This window comes from Microcaecilia unicolor, chromosome 9, assembly GCF_901765095.1.
Source record: "Microcaecilia unicolor chromosome 9, aMicUni1.1, whole genome shotgun sequence".
NCBI lineage: Eukaryota > Metazoa > Chordata > Amphibia > Gymnophiona > Siphonopidae > Microcaecilia > Microcaecilia unicolor.
In genome coordinates this window covers 194766641-194790496 of record NC_044039.1, presented here as the reverse complement: position 1 = coordinate 194790496, position 23856 = coordinate 194766641, and the positions used below count along the sequence as shown (strand labels likewise).

The 23856-nt window shown below is 42.6% G+C and overlaps 1 protein-coding gene across 1 annotated transcript in view; it reads right to left on the bottom strand.

The window, feature by feature from the left end:
• The window catches only part of BEGAIN (brain enriched guanylate kinase associated), a 219241-nt gene that overhangs the window by 123266 nt on the left and 72119 nt on the right, over nucleotides 1-23856 (bottom strand). The window contains exon 2 of the mRNA XM_030214925.1: nucleotides 21686-21775. Coding sequence (XP_030070785.1) covers nucleotides 21686-21775 — 90 coding nt within the window. The remainder of the gene's footprint in view (nucleotides 1-21685; nucleotides 21776-23856) is intronic.

Here is a 23856-nt window from a genome sequence, read left to right as displayed (position 1 = left end):
AGAGCTGAGCATATTAATGCCATCCACATTGAAATATGGGAGATTGAATCAATAGTTATTAAATAGTATTTGCAGGTCTGTCGCAAGGGGAGGGCAAGTGGTAGCCTTGAGTCAGCCTGCAAATTTGCAAGCCTCAATGGAGAGGGGGAGTCGAAAACAACCCTTGGCCTGGGTGCCATTTTGTCCAGTGACTGATCTGAGTATTTGGACTGGGTAGACTGCAGGATATATACTCACTAGTGTTTGTTACTTTGTTTTTCCTGCCCCCCCCCCACCCCAAATCCCTCGTCATGTTTCAGGGGTAAAAGGAGAGATTCCTTCAGACTTACCCCTATATATCTGTCTTCAAAGTCAGGGTGGTCTCTTCTTGTGGGTCTGTGCACACTCACCTCTTCTTGTGGGTAGGAAGAAGAGAGATATCCCCGGTTATATGCACACTCTCCTTTCCCCACAGACAGTGAAACAGAACCTTCTAGGACCATCCAAATAAATTCTTCTTCTGAACAGATTCCCCTGTGGTCTGCACATGCTTTCTTCCTTGCATCTGGGAGGAGGATTCCTCTGTGCCTCTGCATACTTCAGCTGTTCATGTGGGTAGGCAGAACAGAGCCAGTGAGGCTGTGCCACTTCTTCGATTCAGATCCAGGAGATTTTATTTGATTTTTATTAGAAATGTATATGCCCACAGTATATTGGGGTGGCGTATATCCATTAAGATATAGAACACAGTATAAAACACAAAGCATGCAAACTGGCATGACAATTTGTAGTTGCACAACCAAAATAATGTATGAGAGAACTGATTTTAGAGCCACATATATAAGTAGATATGCCTGTTATGTATACAGAAAGAAATTATTTTAAAAGGCAAAGTAGATATATACTTTCCCTTCTAAAATTGCCAATTATCATGCAACCAGCTTCTGCAGCAGGCTTACATACATATTTATGCCTGATCCAGAGCAGGTGTACATATGAATGTGCATGTCTGCTGGATTATAGGTACATACCTTTGCATTTTACAAAGTATATATGCAAATTCTGCCCAATTCTGTCCCTGGGAATGCCTGCTTTATACACATATAAAAATACAGAAAAATCCTTCAATCACTGGTAAATAATATACAATACTGACTATTAGCATATTAGCATATTTTTGTTTATTGGAGTGATGTCATCATGAGGAGACAGATTCCCGGCAGAGACTTACGTATATATGAGAGCGCCTATATAAGTTGCCTATCTCAGCATGGAAAGGAGTTCATAACAAAGACGCAAGGAAGTCAGCGGTAGCAGATTTATGCTGCCTGTGAAATGCCTTTAAAATCTGAGTCCCTGAAGAAATATTTTTGAAACCCGCGGCGTCGGACGTCTTCATAGAGGGGGAGGCTATTGAACAAACTTTTAAGATAAGTGCATGTGAATTTAATTTTTACACTCACAGTGGGGCTATTGTTAAGCAGGTGTATTGAGTATCATTATCACCTGATTAGCACATATATATATATGAAATAAAAATACTAAAAAGAATTACCTGATGAAAGAGTGCTGAACCACCGGGCAGTGAAATTGTCTCTCGCCGTATGAGTGGAAAAATCTGAGGGTATTCACATAAAAATCTTTTTGCGATATATATATATTATAATTTTCGATAGCCTCGACTGTGTATTTGTGTATGGACATTTTGAGTTTTGGCAATTATAATCCTGGTTGGGATAGTCAGTATTATACACATATAAAAGCATATGTGGGATCTCACCCTGCATATATGTTTATAGATGTGTAATTGGCAGCAAATTTTACATGGTTGGCTTTCTACATGTACACATATGTGTTGAAACACAGCCTGTGTCGTGATGTTTTGTCAAGTGCATCCTATATACTGCATGCGAAGATTGTATTGAGAGAATATCTCGTTTATTCTTTAAAGGACTTTTTAATCTTGGACTTTGTCTGGGTGTCTTCCACTCTTTTGTTTGTAGCCTTTCGACATGTACAACTGGATTTTACACATAGAAAACTTTCTAAAATTGTTCTTACAGTGATTGAAATCCTTCCTGGTGGGAAGAACAGAAATGTCAGCTGTTCATTGCATAAAGCCAAGTGCTAGTCAGGAAATGTGTGAATTTGGATCCATGAATAAGAGATTTTAGATACATATTGATTCATTGCCAGTTACATGTACTTCATGCAATGGCAGGGACTAGCCAGATTTGGTCCTATGTTTCTCGATTTATTGACTTTTTGGATCTCTGGTCATTCTTTAACTATATCCAGATGGAGCATGCATGGGGACTACAAACACCTATTTGCACCTATTAGCACTGCAAAGCATACAAAAATCTAAAACCAAAGGCCGTATCTGGAGCAAGGCTACAACAGAATCTAGCGTTCATGCCAAGAACAAGGGTAGAAGAGGAGCAAGTCTACAAGAGGACCTGGGAGCTGACACTAGGAGACAGTCTGTGAGACTTGTGGGGGAGGAGTGAAGTTACAAGAGGAGCTGGGGGCTGCACCCGGAGACAGTGATGGGGGCAGGGGAAGGAGCTGGTTTTGCATAAGACTACAAATGAATGAAGAAATTAGCTTGGGTGGTAATGTATTGTACTGCCCCTGACTGAGGATGGGAACTAGTTAGGAAGGAAGGAGCTGGCCGAAAAGGTGGAAGAATGGCACTGTACGTGAAAAGCAACATAAAAGTGGCTGAAATTCAGGGCAACTAGGGAAAGGAGGAAGCAATATGGATTGTCTTGGGGATAGAAGGTAGAACCTCTGTTCATTTAGGTGTTGTCTACAGAGTGGAAAATCTGGACAAAGATCTAGTTACAGATATCGAAAGGCTGTGAATGAAAAGTGAGGTACTGTTGCTGGGAGATTTCAACTTGGCGGATGCAAATTGGAGTGTTCCATCTGCAGAATTGTAAAGAAGTAGAGAGACAGTGGATGCCTTTTAAAGTGCTCTCCTCAGGCAAATGGTGACAGAACCATCAGAGAAGAGGCAATGCTGGATCTCGTGCTCATAAATGGGGAAAATTTATCTAATGTCTGGGAGTGTGCACCATTGGGCAGTAGTAATCATTACAGTGTATGGTTTGATGTAAGAGGTAAAGGAGGGTGTAGACACACAAAACTCAGTCCTGGATTTCAAACATGCTGACTTTAGTAAAATAAGGGAGTATCTGAGGAAAGAGCTAGCAAGATGGGAGGATATAAGAGAAGTGGAAAGTCAGTGGTCCAAGCTAAAGGGAGCAATAAAAATGGCAACAGATCTGTATGTAAGGAGAATGAACAAAAACAAGAGGAAAAGGAAACCAGAATGGCTTGCCAAATAAGTGTCTGAAGGAATAAAGGCAAAACAGGTGGCATTTATGAAGTACAGAAGAATGTAGAAAAGGGAACATAGAAAAGAATACCACATAAAATTCAAAGATGTGTTATCCTGAAAATGGGCTTCCTCCATTACAAAAACTGTACTAGTTGCCCTCTCCACTAGCTCGAGGAGCCACATCGAAAGGCCAAGTGGGGGTGAATTCGTCTTCTGATAGTTTGGATGTCTCAGCACTTTTAGAGGGATCTTTAGATGAAGTGGACTTTTTTGGGCCACTTTGTTGGTCTCCTTTGTATTCCTTCAAGATAAAGAGGCTTTGATAAGACTTTATCTGAGACAATCGGTTCCAGTTCTCTTTATGGGAGAAAAGATTCAGATATTTCCGGATGCCTCCAGAACGACACAGGAAAGAAGGAAGAAATTTCTGTCTATGCGACAGGAAGCTTTGATTTTGGGTGCTAAATTTCAGTTAAGGTTCCCATGTAAATGTGTGCTTCAGATAGAAAATACTACTTATCGTTTTTTTGAACCTTTGCAATTACGATCTTTCTTGAATGCAAGAGTTCCTAAAACTGACTTATAATGACTTTCTGGACTAGTAGAAAATAATGTTGCAGGCGCTATTTTCCTTTTTTTTCTGGTTTTCTTTTTTTTCTTTCCTCCTCTCAGGAATGGTGTTATTATTCCCCCCCTCCTTATTGTGGACTACAGCCTATATATTATTGGAGTAGAGGGAACTCCCTGAATATTTGTTTTCCTGTAAACTATGGCAGATTGCTTGACAAAGTTCGCTTTGGAATTATGAAAAATTTTTAATAAAGAAAAATTAAAAAAAAATTTTCAAAGATGTGAAGAGAAAAATACAGCTGACTAAAGCATAGATAGAAGAAAAAATGGCTAGAGACATAAAAAAGTGATGACTTTTTCAGGTATATAAGGGAAAGGAAGAAGGCTAAAAATGGAATTATGAGACTGAAAGCACTGTTTGAAAGATTTGTATAATAGATCCTTGGAGACAGGGGAGGTTATTGGAAAAGTATGGATGTTGTCTCTCTCTACATGTATACCCTGGAGGAAAGGACCTGAACATGTATACCCTGGAGGAAAGGAGAAACAGGGGTGATATGATACAGACGTTCAAATATTTGAAAGGTATTAATCCGCAAACGAACCTTTTCCAGAGATGGGAAGGCAGTAGAACTAGAGGACATGAAATGAGATTGAAGGGGGGCAGACTCAAGAAAAATGTCAGGAAGTATTTTTTCACGGAGAGAGTAGTGGATGCTTGGAATGCCCTCCCGCGGGAGGTGGTGGAAATGAAAACGGTAACGGAATTCAAACATGCGTGGGATAAACATAAAGGAATCCTGCTCAGAAGGAAGGGATCCCCAGAAGCTTAGCTGGTGGTGGGAGGCAGGGCTGGTGGTTGGGAGGTGGGGATAGTGCTGAGCAGACTTATACGGTCTGTGCCAGAGCCGCTGGTGGGAGGCAGGGCTGGTGGTTGGGAGGCAGGGATAGTGCTGGGCAGACTTATACAGTCTGTGCCCTGAAAAACACAGGTACAAATCAAGGTAAGATATACACAAAAAATGGCACATGTGAGTTTATCTTGTTGGGCAGACTGGTGGACCGTGCAGGTCTTTTTCTGCCATCATCTACTATGTTACTATGTAAGTGATGATAGAGAAGAAGTGGGAAACTACAGGCTGGAAAGCCTTATTTCAGTGGTAGGAAAAATTATGGAAGTGCTGCTGAAGGAAAGAATAGTACAATTCATAGAATCCAATGGCTTACAAGATCTGAGGCAATATCCTCCGAATTCTATATATTTATTTATTTATTACATTTGTATCCCACATTTTCCCACCTATTTGCAGGCTCAATGTGACTTACATAGTACCGTAAGGCGTGACTTAAGTTGCACGTGCAAATCCAGTCATATTCTGGATTTATGCATGCAACTTAATTAGTTGACAAGCCAATCGGTGATGATAATTGCCAATTAACAAGCAATTATTGACACTAATTGGCATTAATTAGAATTTACATGCACAACTGTCTAAGCATTCTGTAGCACGACACGTTTATATTCTAAGTCGCATAGTTGAAAAGGGGGCATGGACATGGGCATGGAATAGGCTGGTCATGGATGTTCTAAAATTTATGCGCATTGTTATAGAATACGCCTAATTTAGACTTTGGCATTTACACCAAGTTTTACTTGGCGTAACTGCCCACAACTAAATTTAGTCACATGGGTGGGCGTTCAGCGTATTCTATAATCTGAACTGAAATTTAGGTGTATTCTATAAAGTGTGCCTAAATTTAGGCATGCTTTATAGAATAAGCCTAGGCCTAATTTTTCTTGGTGTCAATTTTTTAGGCATGATATATAGAATTTAGTCCTATGGTTTTACCAAAGGAAAATCATGTGAAACAAGTCTGATTGATTTTTTTTGACTTGGTGAGCAGAGAACTGGATAAAGGGCACACACTTAATGTAGTCTATTTGGACTTCAGCAAAGCTTTTGGCTTGGTTCCTCATAGGAGGCTTGTGAACAAATTCAATGGGCTGAAGTTAGGACCCAAAGTGGTAAACTGGATTAGAAACGGGTTGACTAACAGACATCAGAGGGCGGTAGTGAATGGAATTCACTTGGTGGACAGAAAAGTGAGTAGCGGAGTGCCTGAAGGATCACTATTAGGGCTGATTCTATTCAACGTATTTGTCAGTGACCTTGCCGAAGGGTTAGAAGGGAAAGTTTGCCTTTTTGTGGATGACATGAAGGTTTGCATCAGAGTGGACACCATGAGAAGTGATCTAAAAAGATCAGAAGAATAGTCTAAATTTTCGCAGTTAAAATTTAATGCAAACAAGTGTATAGTGATGCACACAGGATGCAGAAACCCAAAAGAGTTGTATTTGCTAGGGGGTGAGAGGCTGATAAACACAGACTGGGAGCGGGACCTTGGGGTGATAGTGTCAGAGGATGTTAAGGCAGTGAAACAATCTGACAAGGCAGTGGCAGTAGATTGAAGGATGCCAGGATGCATAGAGAGAAGCATATCCAGTAAAAGAAAGGAGGTATTAATGTGTTTGTACCCAATTTGGAGTATTGTGTTCAATTTTGGAGGCTCTGTCTCGCTAAGGACATCAAAAGATGAGGCAGTTCAGAGGAAGGCAACAAAAATGATATGGGGCTCATGCCAAAAGATGTATGAGAAGAAACTTGAAGACCTCAACATCTATACCCTAGAGGAAAGGAGGGATGGGGGGGGGGATATGATACAGACATTTAAATGCTTAAAAGGTATTAATATGCAAACTAATCTTTTTCAGAGACGGGGAAGTGGTAGAACTAGAGGTCATGAGTTGAGGTTGAAGGGAGGGAGACTTAGGAGCAATGTCAGGAAATACTTTTTCACAGAAAGGATGGTGGATGCCTGGAATGCCCTCCTACAGAATTCAAGAATGCATGGGATAAACACAGAGAAAAGCTATATAGAAAACGGATGCAAGCCAGTTAAAGCAAAACCTAAATTAATTGGAGTGAGCTTTGAAGGCAGTTTCAGAGGTTGGGAAGTAAGACCAATGCTGAGTTGACTTCTACCGTCTAGGTCCTGTTAGTGGCAAAAACAGATCAGGATCAAGGCTGCAGTGGGTTTTGACTACAACTCCAGTAGTTGGGAAGTAGGCCTGTTGCTAGTCAGAGTTCTACGGTCTGTGCCCCAAAATTGGTAGGGAGAGACAGACAAAGTATGCCGGTGTTTAATCATGAAGAAGTGGAACCTGTGCAGACTTTGAGACTCAACTCTGGCCACCTTGTTGGGCAGACTGGATGGACCTTGCAGGTCTGTATCTGTCAAAATTTACTATGTTACTATGAGCTACAGGATTCTGCAATGAGAGACTGAGGGCAACGGTGAAGAAGAAGGAAGGATTAACAGAAGGATATGGAGGGTTAGGAGAAAGGAGGTTGGGCAAGAACAGACTAGTATAGAAAGAGATGACTGTGAGGCTCAACGAGTGTGGAACTCTGCCCTCAGTATGACCTTACAAAAATTAACCCCCAAATACTTACGTTCTACCAAAAGCATCCATCTCAGCCATGGTTCCAGTTATGTCCTTCTATGTCAACACCTGGCAATGGTGAGGTTCTTTTTTTTTAATTCTGAGTTCTGCTGGCCCTAAATTTGACTTGGACATTTAGAGGCAGATGCAGCAACCAAACGTAAAAAAATCAAAATCGTTAAAGTCCCTAACGATTTTTAAAAAACGAAGAATGCACCCAAAAAAAAAGTCACACATGCTCAGATCGGTATTCAAACGTACAATGTATCAAAGAATCACAATACACATCGGTAATCGGCCCCTAAATCATGCGCAGAGCAGCCAAACGTTTTGCTGGCTGCTCTGCGCATGCTGCAAACGTAAAAACAAACAAAAAAAAAAGCCACAACACATACACGTGGCTACCCGGTCAGCAAAATCCAAAAACAAAGGATCGGGAGGGGGCAAGGGCGCTCATCAGGAGCGTCCTGTATGGACGGCCTTGCCCCCCCCCCGCTGCTCCCCACTTTCCGCCGCTCCCCCCCCCCGAAAAAGTAAAATGCTAGCTGGCTGCCACGGTCCCCCTCCCTTCCTGTTCCTGTGTTCTGCAGAGCTAACTCCGCCTCCCGTCATTCTTTCGCCCTGTGCCCCGCCCCCGCTGCCCCCCCTGAGGTCGACTACGCCGCTCCCCCCCTCCACCGAGACCCCCCTCCCTATTAACGACCCGAGCAGCGCCTCTCACCTCTTTCAGAAGCGCTGCACGGACAGGAAGATCTATTGTGTTGGTTGTAGAGTCTCCATGACGTCTCTTCTTCCCTGGCCTAGGCCCCGCCTCCTTCTGACGTTAGCTGCTGGCTTCCTCGGTAAAAGCCCTTTGATGCATGCAACGGATCAAATTTTCCTCGTTGGAGGGTCATTAAAGGCTCATTTAGCTTTAGTGCATCTGCCTCTTAGTGTCAGGCCCTATTCAGGCACCAGCACCCAGAAGATACGCACATGTGGCTGATATCCAGTGCCTTATCTGCATAGTTAACTGGGAAAAGTTAAAACTGCTATTTATGCTGTCCTACCTGTCCAGTTAGCTGTGTGGACACCAACCCTGAATATCACATAACCAGTGGCGTACCAAGGGGGGGGGGCGGTAGGGGCTGTCTGCCCCGGGTGCAAGCCGCTGGGGGGGGTGCCGCGCGCGCCTGTCCTTTGTTTGTTCCATGCTCCCTCTGCCCCGGAACAGGTTGTTCCGGGGCAGAGGGAGCATGGAACGAATGAGGGACAGGCACGCGCGGCACCCCCCCATCGGCGTGCTCCGGGGGGGGGGGGTCTTTCGCATGGGTGGGGGGGGGGCAGGGCGCATCGGCGATCCGCCCCGGGTGTCAGTTCCCCTAGGAACGCCACTGAACATAACTTCCAGATGTACCCAGACTGTACCCATAAACCTCCCTGGCACTAATCGGCAAATGCTGTGGCATTCTGAGTGCATATATTTTTTTGTTACATTTGTACCCCGCGCTTTCCCACTCATGGCAGGCTCAATGCGGCTTACATATACAGGTACTTATTTGAACCTGGGGCAATGGAGGGTTAAGTGACTTGCTCAGAGTCACAAGGAGCTGCCTGTGCCTGAAGTGGGAATTGAACTCAGTTCCCCAGTTCCCCAGGACCAGAGTCCACCACCCTAACCACTAGGCCACTCCTGGCATTGTCCAGTCAAGTGCTGCTGAATATCCCTTCCTGACCTGCTCAGTGCAATTTAACCAGACAGGAGCCTCTCCAGCCCAGTTATAATCATTTTATATTAGGCCCAATACTTTTGCATTTGTGGAGCATCTTAAATATACAGCAAACAGATTAAATATGAGAATACATTTTGTACATATTGGCATATTGTAGTTCTTCCTGCTTTCTGACACTTTTTATGAAGCTATGTTTAGGATGAAATAACTGAAAGCAGAAACGAATCATGGAGGGGGACCAATATAAAATAATTAAGAGAAATACATAGTTCTCACGGGGAGAAACTGAATAGATATTAAAGGAGAAAGAAATGAAACTGGGAACAGTGTGAATCAAAGTGCATTCAACTATTTATAACTATTCATTTGTATGCACATCCTACACTCCCCCCTTCCTGCAATACTTGCTAACACACCTTTATGAAAACTGTACATTTTCAATTATGTACATTTTCATTATATAGTTGTCAAGAGAAAAGAGCATACTGTATATAAGTTTATACTGTCAGCAGGATGCCAAACAGAAAAAAATATATGCATACTTTTAAGCCCATAAAAAAGGTAAGCTGATTTTCAAACCCTGTTCAGCCGATATTTAAAAGCCTTTAACTGGCCAGGAACGGCTGTGAACCAGCCATTGGTCTAGCAGTAAAGACTCACATGGTAACTGGGCGGTAATGGCCTACATGCACCGTATGCCACACGTTGGTGCCTAAGTGTTCCCTGGAGTGTGCCTACTCTCCACTCAGTTGTGCACCCTCTTGAATTATTTGTGCTAAGCAATTTTGGTGTGTATGTTATAGAATAGCACCTAGAACGTATGCACATAAATGTCATTTTGTGGGAGGAGGCTTACTACTAGATGCTGGAAGATCTGAAGAATTCTCCCACTCTTTTTCTCAGCAGGAGATGCAATTGGAAGCTGTCAGTGGAGTTCTGGTGGGCACTAATTTGGACTGTCCCCTGGATGTCACCTTGGGGCCTCTGAAGTGCTACTAAAGGCTGTAGCCATTGTGGTGTGTGGGTGTAAGGGCATGGAGCCCCTTGGAACAGCAAGGGGCTCAGGTACTGTGTTTGAATTGCTATTCCTTTCGGATATGGGGAAGTACGAAGAATTATTGAAGCCAAAGGTCTCCACTCCCGTTTTGACAGGTCTGATGGACAAGCATATTGTTACGGCATTTATGGAGTACAAGTACCATCCCCCATAAAGGTTTCACTCAGCCCCCCCCCCAGATCAAACTCCTCTCCTTCCAGTTTTACCTTCGTTAGCAGGGGATTCCCAAGAGGTGCCCTGTTCTCTGGTGGCTCTGCAAGTGAAGGCTGTTGCTACTTCAGGTCTGACCTTTGGGAAATTGTCAGCGAGGATTCAAGTAACTCCTTTTCAAGTAGTGACCTCATTGGTAGAGACAGCTAAAGAAGTTACTTTGAAAGATCTGTGGACTCTTAATTTGCATATGGAATGTTGTTCATTCGAGATTGGAATCAATGAAGAATGTCCAATTTACATTTAAAAATTTTTTCCTTCAATTTATCTGTTATGTCCTCAGATTCTCCTTAGGAAGTATCTCAACGAGATTTTAGGTCTGGTGAATTCTGATGCTATTAATCTGAATAACTGCTATTATTTGCCTGTTAAGAAGAAAGTAGCGGTTGATCAGCAGATGGATCAATTGGAAGCCTTTTTGGAGGATCTCAAGATGTTATTACTACTCGTTCCACTCTCCTGGTCACATTTGATAACGTTAACGATATATTTCTTGTTTTGAAAGCTTATTTTACAAAGAAAGAAGAAGTTTTGTGGGGATAAAATTCATGTTTTTCCTGATGTTTCCAGAGGCATAAGGCTTTTTAAAGCCTGAAGCCTTGTGTAATTGCTCTGGGAGCTGTGTTTTTTTTCTTAAGTATCCATGCAAATGTATTATCATCTGCCAGGGGAAAGAGCTTATTTTTTGGGATTCATTCCAACTGGAAGATTTTCTTAAGGGCCATGATAAGTGACTGCGTTAGATAGGAGTTTTATTAAGGAATTAGGCATTGATTTATGGGATGTTTTCCTGATTCTATTACATTTGGTATTCATGTACAATGATAACTCTCCTCTCACCTGATGTGAGCTAGAGGAATTGTATTGACCTAAATTAAACTAGTGGAGGAGTAGCCTAGTTGAATGAGTGTTGGGCATTTCCTACAAGTTCAAAATTTAAATCTGCTGTAGCTCCGGAGTGTATGCACGGAATTGCCTTGCCACCCATAGCAACACCTATGGGAAGTAGGGAAACTCATGATAGGCTTAAGTATGCAACAGCTGTGGATTTGCAAGTCCAAAAACTTGATAATTAAGCAAATCAGGTAACTGAAGGCAAGCGGGGACACAAGTCACAAGAGACCAAGAAGGATGAAGATGTCTATGACCCTCCATGACCTGAATAAGCCAAACCCAGTCTAAAAGGATGGTGCTGGAAACAGGAAGTTGTTCACAACAACAGGACTACCCTAGCTGCCTAACAAAGTGAACTCTCTGCTCTGATCGTTGCCTTAAGTTTCAGCTATAGTGCCTTCTGGTTCTACTCGCTACCGAGGCTTTGGCTTTGGGTTTTGCTCTCAGTGAAGTCCCACTGGCTCTAACCATACTTGTTCCTAGTATGAGTCCAAAGCAGGTTCTAGTCTGTCAAGCTCCAAGTTCCTGTTGCAGCTTCCAGTTCCATTCTCCACAGCTTTGGCTCCGGTTGTTGTTTTAAGCTTAAATTTTCGTTTTTGTTCCACGATTCCATTCTGTGCCAGACTTCAGCTCTGGTTCCTGTACGAAGAAACGACTCCAGTTCCTGTGCCAAGTTCTAGTCCCAGCTTCAGCTTCATATTTCAGCTCAGAACCTAGTGCCTGCTCCAAGGAGCTCCAAGTCCCAAGCTCCTCCTCCATATTCCATTTCATATTCCGGTTCCTACTCTGAGTTCTGATTTCAGTTTAGGGTTGCCATCTAGGTTCAGTCCTGGGCTTACGCCAATGCATGTAGGGACTTTTAGCCTTGCTTTTCTTAGGCAATCCGATGGGGAAATCAGAACCGCAAGTTCCTGCATGCATTGGGGTAAGCCCAGGATTGGATCAACCCTGTCGGGCGAATCTGGATGTAGTTGGCAACCCTATTTCAGTCCAGCTATAGCGTATTGGGATTTCTATCTCTGCTTCAAACCCAAACTCCAATTACTGATTACTAGTATGTCTAAGAAACTTAACCATCATCTTCTTTGTAAAAACAAAAACCTAAAGCTTTATTATATTACCCTTCGGTAGTGCAAAATATAATTTTTCAGAGAAGAATATTTGCACGTCAGATTTCTTAAGCTCAGTTTAAACAATTGAGCTGTTTGATGGAAGCTATTCTTGCCAATGTATAATTCCTTCCTTTTGGGGAGGTAATTACTGGCTTTGTTTTAATTGTAATTTTGAAATTAAAACTCTATTATTTGTCATTTCTGATTTTCATACTTAATTGATCCTTGCGAGGTGCCGTCATAAGTGAGTGGCTTACAGATATTTTTTTTCCCTACAATTATCCCCATCTCCCGACCCAGCGTTTATGAATATGGCTCATTGACTAATTCACTGATGATGGACTATGCATTAGATTCAATGGGTTTGAGATTTTGAGGGGAATATGGCTTTTATTTGTATCATTGAAGTGAGTGTAACAGAAATTTTAATTACTTTAAAAGCTGTCATCTCCTACCCTGTTAATCAGTCAATCAGATTGCTGTTCATGCTGCACCTACTTGGCACACTGCTCCACATGCACTGCACAGAATACAGAAGCAGTTCAACATCTCAGACAGCAAAATCACAGAGCACATTCATGTAAATTGCAAAATAAAATTAAACTGAAAGCAATGTTTTAGAGTTCTGAGTGGACTTTGCCAGCTGACCACACAGAAGGAAGAATGCATTTGTCAACTAATCTGCCAACCTTTTGCTTTTGACAGAATCATAAAGGTTTCATTTGTGGATACAAATCAAATGGGAAAGAGGGGGGGGGGGGGGGGGGGGGGGAAAGAGACAGAGTCTATGGGCTGGGGAGAGTGACAGAAATTGGGCAAGACTGGATAGGTGGGGTGGGAGAGAGAAATGAGGCAAGACTGAATGGGAGAGAGAGTGACAAAGAGAGATGGGGCGATACTGGATAAAAGGGGGGGGGGGGGGAGACACAGAAGCTATGGGCTGGGGAGAATGAGACAAATTAGGCGACTGGATAGGTGGGGACATAGGAGTCAACTTTTCAAAATGATTGGGGACCCTAAACTCAATAGAAATTACCCCTCCCTGGACCTAGTCAAACGGTTTGCTCAATATCGGAGGTGCTCAAGCACCTACAGAGCTGGAACAGATCAGTGCTGGAGTTGGTTATAGTGGAAGAGGTGAAGAAGAAGAGAAAAAAATGACACATGGACAGGAGACCTTTGGATAGAGAGTTAAAAGAAGATATTTATTTATTTATTTGCTGCATTTGTATCCCACATTTCCCCTACACTTTTATGAAAGCAGTAACCAGAGACTTGGACCAACACAACTAGAAAAATTAAATGGCCAGACAGCAAAGGTAGAAAAAAGAATTTATTTAGGATGCGGTAGCTGTGTTAGTCCACTTTAAAAGTTAATTTATTTATTTATTTATTCGATCTTGTATCCCACAATTATTTGAAATTAGGTTTTGGTTCAATGTGGCTTACATTCAAATTTTTTTTTTCTTTTTTGTGGATTACATTGGTGCGTTTCCTTTATTAAGTTATAGTTAAAGAATGTTTTTGGAGTATCACTAGTAGCCTTAGGGGTCCTTTAACAAAGGCACGCTGATAAATGGCTTACGTTAGTGTAGGCACGGGTTTTGGATGTGCGCCAATCCATTTATAAAACACACTGCAAATTGTGAACATCCCTTTTCTGACCTAGACCACCTTATACAAAATTGGGCTTCCCAAGACTGAAAAACTGCTGGGGATAGATTGGCTGGGGCTGATAGGGTGATGGACTTTAGATAGGTTTACTCCACCCACCCTGTCCTCAAGCGTCTCATTGCAAGTTTTTTTTCTTTTTCTGCTGTCTCCACATTTTAGCCACCTTACCCCAATCACTTTATCAGTCTTTCTGTCAACCCTCTAGGGCCCAGGTTTTCTTAGAGGGTAGAAACAACCCTCATTCACTTTTACCTTACCAGTCTAGGTTTTACAAATTGCATGGACCTCATTCTTTTACAGAAGAAATTGGCAATAGTGACAACTTTAATCTGCCCGTGCCATTTCCAATGGTGCAACCAGTGGGGCACGACTGATAGAATCACTCCCATTGTTGAAGAATCCTGAGGATGGGTGAAGGGTCAAGAAGAGCCAGGGGAAGGGTCAGGGAGGAGTTTTTTTTTCTTTGCTGCAGTGGAAGCCTAATGTTTTAAAAAACGGAAATCAGGAGGCGGACCTAAGATGGCGGCGCAATAGGTTGTATGGAACAGCAGCTCTGAACCCGACTTGGTAAAAAAAATTATTTCCTCGAGGAAGAATGCCACATACTAAAAGAAAGGGGACAATGAAGGTAGTTCCCCCACCTACCTCTACTCCCACGGTACCTCAGTCTGGTCTCGAGCGCTATTTCGCGCCTATTTCCCGAACAATAGGAGATACGGATCCTATAGCGGGGTCCTCTGGGGAAGCGGAGGCCCTGCTAGGAGAGGAAATATCCCTTTCACCACCTGCAACTGTGAGACCTCCATGCCCGGCGTCTACGACGAGGCCCGATGAACAGCGACGCCCTACCGGAAGTGTTTTGGGTGAAGCTGTTTGTGAGGGGTGGGAAGCGCCGGAGAAGACGCCGAAAGTACAAGAAACATCTTTAAGAACTACGAGAGAGGTAAATCTGACAATGATTTGGACAATGTTGGGAAAAATGGACGAGACATTACAACAAACTTCAGGAGAAGTGAGTACATTTAAAAAAAAGTTTCAAGAGTTGAATTTAAAGGTGGACCAGTTAAAAATGGATATTGCTGAAAAAATGACTGATTTCCAAAATAAAGCAGACGCTTTTCAAGAGTTTAAAGTTAGTGTGGTTAAAGACAATGCTGATATTCGAAGGAAACTGGATCAAATTGAGAACTTCAATAGAAGATTAAACTTGAGACTATTGAACTTTCCCAAACTCCCTGGGACTAATCCCTATGATTTACTTAAAAAATACTTAAATGAAGTTTTAAAAATGCCTCTGGAAGCAATGCCGCCTATTAACAAGATATATTACATCTCAAGCCCCAAAGGAGAGAACGGGAAAAAACAGAATGGATTACACTCTAACTTAGACATTGAGAATATTTCAGCTATACTAGAACAGACGGTGGATGAAAATGCAGACCGGTCCACCTTGATAGTTTCCCTGGTTTTCGAACAGGACTTGAACAATATAATGAAACTTTATTTCAAAAATCTTCAAACCTGTTTTGGTGGGATAAAAGTACAAATCTTCCCTGATGTTACAAAATCGACTCAACAGAGAAGGAAAGCTTTTCTAGCATTAAAATCAAGAACACTGGAAATAGGCGGGATGTTTTTTCTTGCCTATCCGTGTAAATGTTTAGTTAGGTTGGGTCAGGTCAAATACACTTTTTTCTCACCAGATAGTCTAAAATCATTTCTAGATTCTAAACAAATTTAATAGTTAAACAATTTGGGAATATTTGCACCACCTATTTTCTTTATATAAGTTCAATTTAAAATTTCTTCCCTAACTCTGTTCGCCTCAGGATTAAATGTGGTCTAAGGAAGCTTAAAATATATGTCTATGACAATATGTATTAATTTCTTTTTAGTTTTAATTGCTTATATGGGAAATTATTGAATTTCTGTTAATGTAATTATTGCTGTATTTCAAAACAAGTGTAATCTTGTTAAAAATTGAAAATTAATAAATAAATTGGAAAAAAAAAAAAAAAAAAACGGAAATCAGCAAAAACAAAAAATTGAATTCATCTTCCTTTCCTTTCATTTTAAAATGAATACAAACACAATTAGTTAAAATTACCTCATCCATTTTAAATGAAATCACATCCCTTCCATATAAAAATATTCAACATCATTTCTAGTTTGGCCAACAGCCCCCAATTTTTTTTTTTTTTTTAAAGCTGAATGAGTAGTCTGGCATCATAGCTGAGGAGGAGGTTCTGTTTGTCATCTTCTGTTTATTATCGTGGACCTCGTCTCTTTGTTTCTACAAACAAGGCACTTTCTGAGCCAGGGCAAACAGACAAGTTTGATGTGTGCCATGCATCCAAAATGAGGTCATCTCTAGAAACGTTTGTGACGGCTCAGCAACCAAAGGAGCCTGTCTGAGCATAAATAGTAGCTTCTGATGCGATGACAATTTTTGGCAAGCAGAGTCACTGCAAAACTGGCCTAGAGGAGTTGCTGGGTGGGTTCTTTCATTAGTAGAAAAGCAGCTGCACGTTTCTGATGCAGGTTTTCATCTTGTCAGGATGAGAGCATATTCCAGTAGTTTTCCTAGTAGATACCAAAATTAAGCTACAAAAAGTATTAACATACAAGATAATTTTATATCAGGATGTTTATAAAAAAAAAAGTTGCAAAAATGTGTCTATTTTATGCCTGTTTTATCAAGGCCAAATGGAATAGAGATTGAATGCCACTATGTCTTTATTGGTTGACTGGGCAAGAGAAGGTCCTGTCCGATTAAATTTTGCTGACTGGCTTAACTGCTAATATTCAGTGGTACTCAGTGAGTGCCGCTGAATAGAAACATAGAAACATGACAGCAGATAAGGCCATATGACCCATCCAGTCTGCCCATCCTCTGTAACCTCCAATTCTACCTGTTTCTAAGCGATCCCACATGCTTATCCCATGCCTTTTTCAATTCTGGAACAGTCCTTGACTCCACCACCTCCACCACCCTTTCTGTGAAATAATACTTCCTTAGGTTACTCCTAAGCCTATTCCCTCTTAACTTTGTCATATGCCCCCTCATTCCAGAGCTCTCCTTCATTTGAAAAAGGCTCTCTTCCTGTACATAAATGCCCTTGAGATATTTAAATGTTTCTATCATGCCTCCTCTCTCCCTCCTCTCTTCCAGCGTATACATATTGAGGTTCATAAGCCTGTCCCTATAATTTTTGCATTCAAGACCGCTTACTAATTTCGTAGCCGCCCTCTGGACCAACTCCATCCTGTTTATATCTTTCCATAGGTGCGGTCTCCAGAACTGCACGCAGTACTCCAAATGAGGCCTCACCAGAGACTTATACAACGGCACTATCACCTCCTTTATCTTGGGTTACTTCTGGTGAAAGTGCTGGTGCCTGGAAAAGTAAAGGGGCAAGTAGGACTGTATAAACATCAGTCCTATCTGCTGGAGGTTGCAGCAGCCATTTTTAGATTGGATCTGGCATGGGCAGGAGCAACTGGGGATTGCTCCTGCCCTGACTAGCCACAAGACCACAGAGACTAAGGGAGGCTAGAGGGGGAGGAGCTTATGGGTGGGTCTGGGGAGAGGAGGGGGAAGGCCTTTTGTCGGGGGTGGGGGTGGGAGAAGGAATGGAGAAAGAGAGAGAGAGAGAGAGGAGGGAGTGAATCTGTTATTGTTTGGGCAGAGAGGGAGGAGGGAGCAAAGGCTGCTATGGTTTGGAGGCAGGGCAGTTTCAGCTTCAGTTGCGGCCAAAACTAAGTGGCGAATTTCAGCCAGAGATTTAAAAAATGATTTCAGTTGCCTTCTAAATCAAATTTCATTCAAGGCCTTCCTACTTATTTGGAGGCATTTACACGTGTCGGTTTGCAAAATGGGCAGCTACGTGTAGTGGTGGCACCTCATACACTGGAAGTTGCAAAATTGCCACGCCATGTGGAAGCTACCAGATTTGAGCACCGGTCTTGCAATCCAGGGGTGGCCGGTTCAAGTCCCGCTACTGCTCCTTGTGATCTTGGGCAAGTCACTTAACCCTCCATTGCCTCAGGTACAAACTTAGATTGTGAGTCCTCCGGGGACAGAGAAATATCCAGAGTACCTGAATGTAACTCACCCTGAGCTACTACTGAAAAAGGTGTGAGCAAAATCTAAATAAATAAATAAATAAATAAATAAATAATTTTATCCACATACAGTTTTCTAAAATGACTGCTCCTGTTTCTGCCAGCAAGTATATGAATTCCTGCAGGTAGTTTAGAAAAGCCTTAAAGCATAATCATTCAACTCAAGGCTCAGTTAACAATATACATCAATAAAGCATACAGATACCCTCAAATTCTGTACATAGCACCCAACGTTAGGCATGCCATAGGTCACGTAGTTATAGAATAGAGCCAGTTATGTATGTACCATAATTAACTAATTGGCATGAGATTGGCAAATAATTGGTGATGACTACCAATAATTGGCATCAACAAGCACTAATTGGCACTAATTTGCCATTGCAACCCATTGATACTGTTTTATGGTAGTTCTATTATTTAGTTTCAATTTGCTGTTTTCAAGTTCATCTCATTTATTGTATTTATGTTTATTCTTGGTTAGTTTTTCTATTGTTATGCTTTTAACAAAATTGTAAGTTTTATGTTAAACTGTACCTGTTGTGCACTGCCTTGGGTTAATCTCTTCATAAAGGCGGTTAATACATCTCAATCAATCAATCAATCAATAAATAAATAAGGGGCCCTTTTACTAAGCTGCAGAGGTGCCTACGTGTGCCCAACGCATGTCAATTTTGAGTTACTGATCGGCTACCATGTGGCCCTAGCAGTAATTTCATTTATGACGCTCGTTCGCTATGCATGATGCAAGTAGATGATTACCGCACGGTTACCGTGTGAGACCTTACCGCTAAGTCAATGGTTGGCGGTAAGGTCTCAGATCCAAAATGGATGCGTGCTAATTTTTATTTTGCCGCACATCCATTTTTGGCAAAAATAAAAAAAAGGCCTTTTTTTTACAGACGCGCTGAAAATGGATCTGTACGCCCCCAAAACATGCACCTACACTATCACAGCCCATTTCCCACCGCACCTTAGTAAAAGGGCCCCTTAATAAACTACAGCTATGTGATGCAAGGTTCCACATTAGGAGTCACCACCCAGGAAAAGGATTTAGCTGTCGTCGTTGATGATACATTGAAACCCTCTGCTCAGTGTGCAGTGGCGGTTAAGAAAGCAAAGAGAATGTCAGGAATTATTAGTAATAGAGCAGGAAACAAAACTGAGGACGTTATAATGCCTTTGTATCGCTCCATGGTGAGACCGCACCTCAAATACTGTGTACAATTTTGATCACCGCATCTCAAGAAAGATATTGCGGAATTAGGAAAGGTACAGAGAAGGGCGACTAAAATGATAAAGAGGATGAAACGACTTCTATACAGAAGAAAGGCTAGAGCAGCTAGAACGTTTCAGCTTGGAGAAGAGACAGCTGAGGGGGGAGATATGATAGAGGTCTATAAACTACTGAGTGGAATGGAATGGGTGAAAGTGAATTGCTGAAACATAGAAACATGACGACAGATAAAGGCCAACTGGCCCATCCAGTCTGCCCATCCTCTGTAACCCCTAACTCTTCCTTTTCCTAAGCGATCCCACATGCTTATCCCATGGCTTTTTAAATTCTGACATAGTCCTCGACTCCACAACCTCCACCGGGAGGCCATTCCACGCTTCCACCACTCGTTCAGTGAAATAATACTTTCATAGATTACTCCTAAGCCTATTCCCTCTTAACTTCATCGTACACCCCCTCATTCCAGAGCTTTCCTTCAGTTGAAAAAGGCTCACTTCCTGTACATTAATGCCCTTGAAATATTTAAATGTATTGTTTACCCTTTCCAAAAATACTAGGACTAGGGGCACGCAATGAAGCTACAAAGTAGTAAATTTAAAATAAATTGGAGAAAATATTTCTTCACTCAATATGTATGTAAACTCTGGAATGTGTTGTCAGAGAATGTGGTAAAAGCAGTATACTGGGTATTTCCCTGTCCCTGGAGGGCTTGCAATCTAATTTTGTACCTGAGGCAATGGAGGGTTAAGTGACTTGCCAAAGATCACAAGGAGCAGTAGTGGGATATGAATTGGGCCCCTCTGGATGTCAAGACTGGTGCTTTAACGACCAGGCTACTCCTCCACTTCACCACTAGGCTACTCCTCCACTTTAGTAAAAGGTCTCCACAGTCTCCTGTTGCTACCAGTTTCATTAATCTGGACACATCAGCAAAAGAGTGAATGGCAAAATTTTGATTCACTTCTTGATCAAGCATTTCCAGTACTGTAGAACAAGCTAATAAAAGGTGTTGCAGAACAATACAGATCAATGGGGAAGATTTTGTCAGAATTTTTTGTTTCAGCCACATCTGGGCGACTGCAGGAGAACATGTTCCTCATATTGGAATCAAAAGCAACCACAAAAGTGGAGAACTGGATCCGCTATGAGGGGAAGCACAGAAACAGAGGAGTAGTGTGATCAACATGACACTTCAAACCCCCCCCCCCCCCCCCCCAAGGAGACAAGAATAAGTAGTAAAAATATCCTTTAATAGTGGGAAAATAAGACTCGACATGGATTCGTGTTTCGGCGAGAAATGCCTGCCTCAGGTAAACGCCAGTGGGTGGAACTGAACCAAATCAAGCCTCTAGAAAGACTAAGGATTGGTAGATATGCAGGATATGTTGATAAAAAGCACAAGCAAAACTGAAAGGAGAATCGTGTCCACAAAAACATCGCTTGATTTGGTTCAGGTCCACCCACTGGCATTTACCGTATACAGACTCCTGAGGCAGGCGTTTCTTGCTGAAACACGGTGCCGTGTTGAGTCTTATTTTGCACTATTAAAGGACATTTTTACTACTTATTTTTCATCTGCTTGTTTTTTTTTTTGACGTGTCCTGTTGATCACACTACTCCTTCATTTCTGTGCTTCCTCATATTGGAATGCAAAAGAGAGGATATATCCTCAACTATAGTGGTTGTCGACAGTCATGTTTTCCTCGCTATCATATCAACAAGAAGCAACGAAAGTCACATTCAAAGGATGAATTACAGTTTGAACTCCACTTGCTTGTTCTTAAAGCATTCTGTAGCATAAAGATGACTAGGAAAATTCTCATTTCAATATGCTTTTCTACAGGCGTATTCAATAAAATATTCTTATAAAAAGGTTTTGCTGTTGTGCAGTTTTGCCAATGAAATTATTCTGGTATTTGCAAAGATTCACATATTAAGGAAAAACCTGGAGGAATATTTTTGATAAATCTCATCTGTCTGCATATAAAGACATGGTAGTTGGATTTGCAAACATTTAACATTACACCTACATCAGTTACGGATGCAGTGCTATAAATACTTTCATTAGTAATATTATAGACTACAGAACAAACATTTGAAAATGCAGTTAAGCACTGCTAATTAAAATAGATTGATTTTTTTTAAATATAATTTTATTTCTCTCCATTTGGGAATAGCAGTACCAAGAGCTACAAAGTACTTTGAAGAAGTAAAATCTAAGAGTCAGGAAAGCAAGCATAACTTAATAAAATATTGTGTGTAATTACCTGTCCCAGAGGGAGGGTGAAGATTTTGCATGCCTGCCCTGGAGAATTCTAGATTGCCATAGGCAGTCTGGCACCCAGGAATTTCGCACCCTGCAGCATGAATAGAGGATAAACCGTGGCTAGACATGGCTCAGAACAGATACTCACGTGGCAAACCTAGTACATCTTGCAAACCTGCAAACAAGCAGGTATAATCTGGATCAGTGGCGTAGCCAAGGGTGGGCTTGGGTGGGCCCAGGCCCACCCACTTTGGGTTCAGGCCCACCCAGTAGCAACACATCTATAATGTGGCTGGCAGGGATTCCCAAGCCCCACCAGCCGAAAACTCCCAACAAGTGTCCCTCCTGCATACCTTGTAAGTAGCAGATCTTCGCCTGCAGTGAGCAGTGACATACATACTGCTTGCACCGGCCTCACAGCCTTCCCTCTGATGTATTTCTGTGTAGGCGGAAACAGAAGTTGCATCAGAGGGAAGGGTGTGGGGTCAACATGAGCAGTGTGTATTAGTTGCTGCTCGCTGCTGGTGAAAGTCTGATATTTAAAAGGTGTACGGGAGAGGGGGGATGTTTGAGAGACCATATGGCATACAGGCGAGAGAAGGAGAGACCAAATCACCTGTGGGACGGGGCGAGGTTCGTCTGCCCACCCATCTTGGGCCCAGGCCCACCCAAAAATTGGGTGTCTGGCTACACCCCTGATCTGGATGTGCAGAGGACTGAACAGATTCAGATGGAAACTGATAGGGATGTGCGCAGGCAAAAAAAAAAAAAGTGGTTTGTTTTCATTTTTACCAAATGTTTCCAGAATTGGGGGGGGGGGGGGGGGGGGGGTGGGGGGGGGTTGGAGTCTTTTAGGTTCATTGTTTTCATAGGAATTTTGTAGCAAGTTTTGACATGTACTAGTCCCACACATTAATTTGCAAGTTAATGCATGTTAAATTAATTTACCGTACCCTAAGGGGGTCGATATTCAGGCGGTGGCGGTAAGTGTTTTTTTTTTACCTGCCGCCATTATTCCCAGATAGTCAATGCCGGGCCAAGTCCCGGGTACTGGCATTAAATATCCAGGTTTATGCAGCCGGCTATCTCTTATGTGTTTTTGTGCAATATTCAGTACTTAACCGCATAAGCGACACCCCATAAAAGGACTGACTTTTATGTGGCCTGATTTGACCGCTAAGGTTAGGGAGTCTTTTACTAAGGTGCACTAGTGTTTTTAGCTCATGCTAAAAATCAGCTGGTGGTAAATGCTGAGACACCATGAGGGGCATAATCGAATGGCGCCGGCCATCTACATGGGCGGCCATCTTTACGGCTGGCACCGCAAAGAGCGGTCCCGAACCTTATTATCGAAAAAGATGGGCGGCCATCTTTTGTTTCGATAATATGGTTGGGATTTGGCCGGGTTTGAGATGGGCGGCCTCGGTTTTTGCCGATAATGGAAACCGAAGTCGGCCATCTCAAACCCGGCCAAATCCAAGGCATTTGGCCAGGGGAGGGGCCAGCATTTGTAGTGCACTGACCCCCCTGACATGCCAGGACACCAACCGGGCACCCTAGGGGGCACTGCAGTGGACTTTCTAAATTGCCCCCAAGTTCATAGCTCCCTTCCCTTGGTTGCTGAGCCCCCCCAAATCCCCCCAAAACCCACTCCCCACAACTGTACACCACTACCATAGATCTAAGGGGTGAAGGGGGCACCTAGATGTGGGTACAGTGGGTTTTGGGTGGATCCCATTTACCACCACAAGTGTAACAGGTGGGGGGGGGGGGCCTGGGTCCGCCTGCCTGAAGTGCAGTGCAGCACCCCCTAAAACTGCTCCAGGGACCTGCATACTGCTGTCAGGGAGCTGGGTATGACATTTGAGGCTGGCAAAAAATGTTTAAATTTTTTTTTGTAAGGTGGGAGGAGGTTGGTGACCACTGGGGGAGTACGGGGAGGTCATCCCCAATTCCCTCCGGTGGTCATCTGGTCATTTTGGGGCACCTTTTTGAGAGTTGGTCCTAAAAATAAATGGACCAAGTAAAGTCGGCCAAATGTTCGTCAGAGCCGGCCGTTTTTTTCCATTATCAGCCAAGGTCGGCCATGTGTTAAGCACACCCCATCCCGCCTTTGCTACACCTCCAACACACCCCCTTTCATTTTAGCCGCCCCTGCGACGGACTGCTGTT